Genomic DNA, 9,403 nt, shown 5'->3' on the forward strand with positions numbered 1-9,403 from the left:
TAGGTAGCCGAGTATAGAGTCCCTAGGTAGCCAAGTATAGAGTCCCTAGGTAGGTGAGTATAGAGTTCCTAGGTAGCCAAGTATAGAGTCCCTAGGTAGCTGAGTATAGAGTCCCTAGGTAGCAAAGTATAGGGTCCCTAGGTAGCCAAGTATAGGGTCCCAAGGTAGCCAAGTATAGGGTCCCTAGGTAGCCGAGTATAGGGTCCCTACATAGCTGAGTATAGGGTCCCTAGGTAGCCAAGTATAGGGTTCCTAGGTAGCCAAGTATAGGGGCCCTAGGTAGCCAAGTATAGAGTCCCTAGGTAGCCAAGTATAAAGTCCCTAGGTAGGTTAGTATAGGGTCCCTAGGTAGCCAAGTATAGGGTCCCTAGGTAGCCGAGTATAGAGTCCCTAGGTAGCCAAGTATAGAGTCCCTAGGTAGGTTAGTATAGGGTCCCTAGGTAGCCAAGTATAGGGTCCCTAGGTAGGTTAGTATAGGGTCCCTAGGTAGCCAAGTATAGAGTCCCTAGGTAGCCAAGTATAGAGTCCCTACGTAGCCAAGTATAGGGTCCCTAGGTAGCCAAGTATAGGGTCCCTAGGTAGCCAAGTATAGAGTCCCTAGGTAGGTTTGTATAGGGTCCCTAGGTAGCCGAGTATAGAGTCCCTAGGTAGCCAAGTATAGAGTCCCTAGGTAGGTTAGTATAGGGTCCCTAGGTAGCCAAGTATAGGGTCCCTAGGTAGCCGAGTATAGAGTCCCTAGGTAGCCAAGTATAGAGTCCCTAGGTAGGTTAGTATAGGGTCCCTAGGTAGCCAAGTATAGGGTCCCTAGGTAGCCAAGTATAGGGTCCCTAGGTAGCCAAGTATAGAGTCCCTAGGTAGGTTAGTATAGGGTCCCTAGGTAGGTTAGTATAGAGTCCCTAGGTAGGTTAGTATAGGGTCCCTAGGTAGCCAAGTATAGGGTCCCTAGGTAGCCGAGTATAGGGTCCTAAGGTAGCCGAGTATAGAGTCCCTAGGTAGCCAAGTATAGAGTCCCTAGGTAGCCAAGTATAGGGTCCCTAGCTAGCCAAGTAAAGGGTCCCTAGGTAGCTAAGTATAGGGTCCCTATGTAGCCAAGTATAGAATCCCTAGGTAGGTGAGTATAGAGTTCCTAGGTAGCCAAGTATAGAGTCCCTAGGTAGCTGAGTATAGAGTCCCTAGGTAGCAAAGTATAGGGTCCCTAGGTAGCCAAGTATAGGGTCCCAAGGTAGCCAAGTATAGGGTCCCTAGGTAGCCGAGTATAGGGTCCCTACATAGCTGAGTATAGGGTCCCTAGGTAGCCAAGTATAGGGTCCCTAGGTAGCCAAGTATAGGGTCCCTAGGTAGCCAAGTATAGAGTCCCTAGGTAGCCAAGTATAGAGTCCCTAGGTAGGTTAGTATAGGGTCCCTAGGTAGCCAAGTATAGGGTCCCTAGGTAGCCGAGTATAGAGTCCCTAGGTAGCCAAGTATAGAGTCCCTAGGTAGGTTAGTATAGGGTCCCTAGGTAGCCAAGTATAGGGTCCCTAGGTAGCCAAGTACAGGGTCCCTAGGTAGCCAAGTATATCGTCCCTAGGTAGCCAAGTATAGAGTCCCTACGTAGCCAAGTATAGGGTCCCTAGGTAGCCAAGTATAGGGTCCCTAGGTAGCCAAGTATAGAGTCCCTAGGTAGGTTAGTATAGGGTCCCTAGGTAGCCGAGTATAGAGTCCCTAGGTAGCCAAGTATAGAGTCCCTAGGTAGGTTAGTATAGGGTCCCTAGGTAGCCAAGTATAGGGTCCCTAGGTAGCCGAGTATAGAGTCCCTAGGTAGCCAAGTATAGAGTCCCTAGGTAGGTTAGTATAGGGTCCCTAGGTAGCCAAGTATAGGGTCCCTAGGTAGCCAAGTATAGGGTCCCTAGGTAGCCAAGTATAGAGTCCCTAGGTAGGTTAGTATAGGGTCCCTAGGTAGGTTAGTATAGAGTCCCTAGGTAGGTTAGTATAGGGTCCCTAGGTAGCCAAGTATAGGGTCCCTAGGTAGCCGAGTATAGGGTCCTAAGGTAGCCGAGTATAGAGTCCCTAGGTAGCCAAGTATAGAGTCCCTAGGTAGCCAAGTATAGGGTCCCTAGCTAGCCAAGTAAAGGGTCCCTAGGTAGCTAAGTATAGGGTCCCTATGTAGCCAAGTATATAATCCCTAGGTAGGTGAGTATAGAGTTCCTAGGTAGCCAAGTATAGAGTCCCTAGGTAGCTGAGTATAGAGTCCCTAGGTAGCAAAGTATAGGGTCCCTAGGTAGCCAAGTATAGGGTCCCAAGGTAGCCAAGTATAGGGTCCCTAGGTAGCCAAGTATAGGGTCCCTACATAGCTGAGTATAGGGTCCCTAGGTAGCCAAGTATAGGGTCCCTAGGTAGCCAAGTATAGGGTCCCTAGGTAGCCAAGTATAGAGTCCCTAGGTAGCCAAGTATAGAGTCCCTACGTAGGTTAGTATAGGGTCCCTAGGTAGCCAAGTATAGGGTCCCTAGGTAGCCGAGTATAGAGTCCCTAGGTAGCCAAGTATAGAGTCCCTAGGTAGGTTAGTATAGGGTCCCTAGGTAGCCAAGTATAGGGTCCCTAGGTAGCCAAGTACAGGGTCCCTAGGTAGCCAAGTATATCGTCCCTAGGTAGCCAAGTATAGAGTCCCTACGTAGCCAAGTATAGGGTCCCTAGGTAGCCAAGTATAGGGTCCCTAGGTAGCCAAGTATAGAGTCCCTAGGTAGGTTAGTATAGGGTCCCTAGGTAGCCGAGTATAGAGTCCCTAGGTAGCCAAGTATAGAGTCCCTAGGTAGGTTAGTATAGGGTCCCTAGGTAGCCAAGTATAGGGTCCCTAGGTAGCCGAGTATAGAGTCCCTAGGTAGCCAAGTATAGAGTCCCTAGGTAGGTTAGTATAGGGTCCCTAGGTAGCCAAGTATAGGGTCCCTAGGTAGCCAAGTATAGGGTCCCTAGGTAGCCAAGTATAGAGTCCCTAGGTAGGTTAGTATAGGGTCCCTAGGTAGGTTAGTATAGAGTCCCTAGGTAGGTTAGTATAGGGTCCCTAGGTAGCCAAGTATAGGGTCCCTAGGTAGCCGAGTATAGGGTCCTAAGGTAGCCGAGTATAGAGTCCCTAGGTAGCCAAGTATAGAGTCCCTAGGTAGCCAAGTATAGGGTCCCTAGCTAGCCAAGTAAAGGGTCCCTAGGTAGCTAAGTATAGGGTCCCTATGTAGCCAAGTATAGAATCCCTAGGTAGGTGAGTATAGAGTTCCTAGGTAGCCAAGTATAGAGTCCCTAGGTAGCTGAGTATAGAGTCCCTAGGTAGCCAAGTATAGGGTCCCTAGGTAGCCAAGTATAGGGTCCCAAGGTAGCCAAGTATAGGGTCCCTAGGTAGCCGAGTATAGGGTCCCTACATAGCTGAGTATAGGGTCCCTAGGTAGCCAAGTATAGGGTCCCTAGGTAGCCAAGTATAGGGTCCCTAGGTAGCCAAGTATAGAGTCCCTAGGTAGCCAAGTATAGAGTCCCTAGGTAGGTTAGTATAGGGTCCCTAGGTAGCCAAGTATAGGGTCCCTAGGTAGCCGAGTATAGAGTCCCTAGGTAGCCAAGTATAGAGTCCCTAGGTAGGTTAGTATAGGGTCCCTAGGTAGCCAAGTATAGGGTCCCTAGGTAGCCAAGTACAGGGTCCCTAGGTAGCCAAGTATATCGTCCCTAGGTAGCCAAGTATAGAGTCCCTACGTAGCCAAGTATAGGGTCCCTAGGTAGCCAAGTATAGGGTCCCTAGGTAGCCAAGTATAGAGTCCCTAGGTAGGTTAGTATAGGGTCCCTAGGTAGCAAAGTATAGGGTCCCTAGGTAGCCGAGTATAGAGTCCCTAGGTAGCCAAGTATAGAGTCCCTAGGTAGGTTAGTATATGGTCCCTAGGTAGCCAAGTATAGAGTCCCTAGGTAGGTTAGTATAGGGTCCCTAGGTAGCCAAGTATAGAGTCCCTAGGTAGCCAAGTATAGGGTCCTAAGGTAGCCGAGTATAGAGTCCCTAGGTAGGTTAGTATAGAGTCCCTAGGTAGGTTAGTATAGGGTCCCTAGGTAGCCAAGTATAGGGTCCCTAGGTAGCCGAGTATAGGGTCCTAAGGTAGCCGAGTATAGAGTCCCTAGGTAGCCAAGTATAGAGTCCCTAGGTAGCCAAGTATAGGGTCCCTAGGTAGCAGAGTATAGGGTCCCTAGGTAGCCAAGTATAGGGTCCCTAGGTAGCCAAGTATAGGGTCCCTAGGTAGCAGAGTATAGGGTCCCTAGGTAGCCAAGTATAGGGTCCCTAGGTAGCCAAGTATAGAGTCCCTAGGTAGGTTAGTATAGAGTCCCTAGGTAGGTTAGTATAGGGTCCCTAGGTAGCCAAGTATAGGGTCCTAAGGTAGCCGAGTATAGAGTCCCTAGGTAGCCAAGTATAGAGTCCCTAGGTAGCCAAGTATAGAGTCCCTTGGTAGGTTAGTATAGGGTCCCTAGGTAGCAGAGTATAGGGTCCCTAGGTAGCCAAGTATAGGGTCCCTAGGTAGCTTGTTAACATGAATATAGCCCATCTAAGATAGCTACATAAACTTGATCAGGTCCATAAGTAGCTGAGTAAAATGGATAGGACCCCCTAGGTAGTCAAGTAATATAAACAGAGAGAACCCCAAGGTAGCCGAGTAACATGGATAGTACATGAAGTATCCTCTCCTTGGTAATTGAGTGATATTGACAGGGCTTCCTTGATAACTGTATAATGTTGACAAATGACACCTAGGTACAGGAGTGATACTCCTACTGACCCCCCTCCTCTGTAACTTAATAATACCAACACAGACATTCTAGGTAGCTAAGTAGTGCCAAAAACGGCCCCTTAGTTAGATAGCCATGTTGTACTTACAAGGAACCAGTAGATGTTGATGAGTTGAAGTGCCCATAACATAATGTTAAATGTTGTAACAAATGGCATCTCTCTAAGACAGAATGCACCAGTACAATACAGCACTTTCAGGGGATACCAGTATAATCGACAAACAACCCTGTAAACAAACAAATAAACAAACAACACATTAAACAAACAAAATAATCAACAAACAGCAAAGGATAACCTAGTGATTAGTCAACTATGTGTTAGAATTAGTTACAGTCACTGTAGCTTTAAGTTGCTTAAAGGCCCAGCTTTCAATCCCAGGTTCTCACATTCCGCACCACAAACATCGCCTTATCTACTATCAGTAAATTGAATGCCTAACGTATACATATCAATTTCAAGATTTACTGTCAAAACATACCAAAGACAAGGTGAAGCAGTATCATTATTTGCAATTTTCCACTGCACAAGATTGGGAGTGTTCGTGGCCATAGTTAGGTTACCGGTTGTGGAGGCAACTAGATTAGCATCAGTGGTCTGAAAGGGACGTATGCTGTGGATGGCATGCTACGTCTATTTTTAATGACACTTTCAATGGAATGATTTTGACTCTCATCATGGAAGTATAAGTGCGTTATACTTCCATGCTCTCACAACAAGACCATGAAAATGTAACGCAAATGGGTTATATTCCAAACTCCGTAGCTAAGATTACGGTCCGAGGAGGAAAATGCCGATCTATCGAATCATAGCAATGTTACTCTATTGTCTTGTTTAGCAGCTCTTACAGCGGTAGCGAGAGAGTGCTATGGAAGTTGACTTATTGTATTAACTCCAACCCTCCACTGCAGCCAGCATATAAAATTCACATATAAAATGTGTCATAGTGAGGCGTAGATACTATTCAAATATGCAAATGGTAAACGTTCTACCTGAAACAAAAACAGAAATGTTTAAACCTCATGAAAGGTGCCTCCATATTTACCACGGCACGGAGATCGTGCTCCGATCCGACACGTCTTCAACTAGTGCCTTCTCAGAGTACTGAGTCTATATGCACACCATTATAAACAAATAGATATGTTGTCCCTGTACCAAGTCTGAAAAAAATCCGTCCAGGCATCTCCAAGAAACGGCTCCGGACGGACGGACGGATAGAACACAATCCATAAGTCCCCGTCCCAGACTTCATCCAGCGGGGACTAAATATGGCTAATCTAACCTGGGATAGATTGTATGTGTATTTGGGAGTGTAATGTCATAAGGTTGGAGGTGGGGTGGGTGTTGCATTAGGTGGGGGAAAGGAAATCAATGGCAATGGTTATACTTACCAAGACAACGTAAATCCAGCAAACATTATGTTACTTAGATGTTCATTCAGCATATATGTCTTGCCGTTTCGTTTTTTGGTATAAACAAACCATTTTCCAAATTCTAGGAACACATCTGTAATGTCGTGACAAAATATCACCAGAGTACCAATTTTGTGGTACCTGCAACATACAAAATAATACAAATAATACAAAATAAAACACAATTTCTAATTGGTACAAACTAATACAAAATAAAACACAATTTCTAATTGGTACAAACTAATACAAAATAAAACACAATTTCTAATTGGTACAAACTAATACAAAATAAAACACAATTTCTAATTGGTGCAAACTAATATATAGAGAGGTACTAAATTTATGGTACCTGGAACATACAACACAAACACAGTACTAGTATATGGTACACAGCTTCTGATTGGTACACAAGCGACCTATCGGTCAGAATAGCTCCACTGTTCTTTTTAGTTTTTATTTTGGTAGCGATGTAATAAAGTGGTTAGTGGTTTCATATGATGTCTTACTATAAAACACATTTTACACAGAAAGTTGGTAAAATATTGTACTTTTATACCATAGTCACCATTTTATTAAAAAAATCTACTGTTATGAAAATTACACAAAATCTCAGAAAAACAAGTCATTGAGAATGACATAGTCCCCGCTATAATTGGGTTTTAAGGAATTATCACTACTCTGATCACGCAACAACACTTGTGAACCTAAATCAAGCAGACTTAGATATGTTGTGTCTGCTTGTTGGACATGGAACATGCCTACAACAATGAAGGATTGGTCGGGTATGGGGGATCATATCACGATGAAAATGGATATGCACATGTATGTCATAGAACACTGTCCTAATACCAACTTTGAATGTGATCTGTTCAAGCATGTCTGAGTTATGGCTTTGGACATGGAAAATTCACAAACAAAATGGCTGCCAGGCAGCCATATTGGATCGTATCACGATGAAAATGGATATGCACATGTATGTCATAGAACAATGTCCTAATACCAACTTTGAATGAGATCTGTTCAAGCATGTCTGAGTTATGGCTTTGGACATGGAAAATTCGCAAACAAAATGGCTGCCCTGCAGCCATATTGGATCTCGGGATCTAAAACAATTTTGAGGCAATTTGAATTTCAATTTTCTAACAAATTTACCAAAAACACTGTCCATAAGCTTATTTGTCAACAACATTCAACTTGTAGTAGACATAACATCATCTAATATTTAAATTTGCGGAGTGTGTCTTGTGACCTGCACCTGTCAGCAGACTCGGCCAATTTTTTTTTCATCATTCCATTGTATTTAAACCTTGTACTTGACATTTCACAATATTTATAATTCTCAACAAAATACCTCAACATGTTTCACCTCGCTCGTACCCTAAGCAGCCCCGGGGTATGATCACTGGCATGACTAGAGGTAACCTTTTCAGATTTACATGTAAAGCGAGGAAAGATATGAAAAACATAATACAAAGTCTGAAGCCAAATTAAAGTTGTAATTATTTTAATTATTTTTACTTGCCAAATATTTGCATTTTGGAATTAGCAAGACATGTTCATGTCGATACATCACAGATAACTAACACATGTAAACTATGATTCGAGCGAAAACCGGGTCGAAATTTCAAGGCCTGAAGTATGCGTCCCGAATTTGTCAGAAATCGATATTCCTAAATGGAATGCCAAAATTTATTTTGCTTGCATGAAAGAAGAGATGTCAGTTGAGGTTTAGGCGTTTTCAGATACTAAAATGGGGGACTCTAGTGAAAGTTACGGCGAGTTGAGAATACTGAAAAATAAGGCCCGTGAGCAGCCATTCAAAGTATAACAGTCGCTATATGGAGGATAGATTGTATGCAAATGAGGATGTTGCAGACTGGCTGATTATGTAGAAGGGGTGCCGAATTTGGATTTGAAGTATACAACCCTGTTTTGAACAAACACTTGTCATTTGGGCACCCAATGTGTAGAATTATGAATATAGCATTAACATATTAATTTTTTTGTTAAATTACAAGAAAAAAATTATAAAAAATAAAAATGAAGATGTGCTGACTTGAAATTAACAAATCTGAGTCAGCTACCCCCTGCGCATCAACACACCAGATATCAAAGCAATCTGACAAGTAGTATTTGAGGAGATGATGAAAATGTCATTTTTTGAAGAAAAAAATCATAAAAAATTGAAAATGGCACAGATCAACTTGGCATGAACAAATCTGAATAGCCTCCCCCCAGGGAACATCCACACCAAATATCGAAGAATTCTGACTGACACTTTTGGAGAAGATGATGAAAATATAAAAAGTTGACGGACACCTATGATTGCACTCTACTCTACCTCTTATACCCATGTATACCTAAAGCTACGCTTTCAGCTTTCGCTGACATTGAGATTTTTTGACGTAATTTGCATATCACATATGGGATCATCATATTGTGAAAACACCTTCATCTACACATTCCCATTAAATTTCAGCACAATCTGCTCTGTTAGTTTTGGAATTCAAGATTTTTTTTACCAAACACATACATTTAGAGATCTTATTTGTATATCACTGATGGAATCGTCTGCGTCATGTTATTAACACATTTTAATGTAAACACCCCTAAAAACGTTCCCATCAATTTCAGACCCATACGCCAAGTACTTTTTGAGTTAAACTTTTTGACCAAAAATGAAGTTTTTACCCCAAAACATACCTATCAGGTGAGCACTTTCATTTCAATAACTTTTTCATCTACATGATCTAATTAATGTCCGTACCAATTACCAAGGCAATCAGTCAATCAGGCAGCGTTTTACTTCAAGTTGTTTAAACACACACACACACACACACACATACATACATACACATAGACACACACATACAGTCAGACACAAATACATACATACATACATACATACATACATACATACATACATACATACACACACACAGACAGACACACACACACACAATCACCATGACTAGAGTAAGTAGAGTTACTCTACCAGGTCAGGTGTGCTAAAAACAAAAAAGGACATCAAGTATTGCCACTGAGGGCGCAACACTTACCTGGAAACATAAGAAAACCCTATAAGGGTGATGGTAAGAAAATGATGGAATAACATGAGAAAGAAATCACTACGTATTTCATCCATATAGATTGTTGCATAAACTGAATGAATGTAGAAGCCTAGCTCATACAGGTATAACAACTGTATATCAC

The 9,403-nt window shown here is 42.9% G+C and overlaps 1 protein-coding gene across 1 annotated transcript in view; it reads right to left on the bottom strand.

The window, feature by feature from the left end:
* LOC144450356 (ceramide synthase 1-like) overlaps positions 1 to 9,403 on the bottom strand; it is a 51,014-nt gene that overhangs the window by 16,631 nt on the left and 24,980 nt on the right. The window contains exons 3-5 of the mRNA XM_078140958.1: positions 9,250 to 9,403; positions 6,170 to 6,331; positions 4,869 to 5,007 (exon numbers count right to left, since the gene is read on the bottom strand). The exon at positions 9,250 to 9,403 is cut by the window's right edge and continues 27 nt beyond it. Coding sequence (XP_077997084.1) covers positions 4,869 to 5,007; positions 6,170 to 6,331; positions 9,250 to 9,403 — 455 coding nt within the window. The remainder of the gene's footprint in view (positions 1 to 4,868; positions 5,008 to 6,169; positions 6,332 to 9,249) is intronic.

This window comes from Glandiceps talaboti, chromosome 19, assembly GCF_964340395.1.
Source record: "Glandiceps talaboti chromosome 19, keGlaTala1.1, whole genome shotgun sequence".
Classification (NCBI taxonomy): Eukaryota; Metazoa; Hemichordata; class Enteropneusta; family Spengelidae; genus Glandiceps; species Glandiceps talaboti.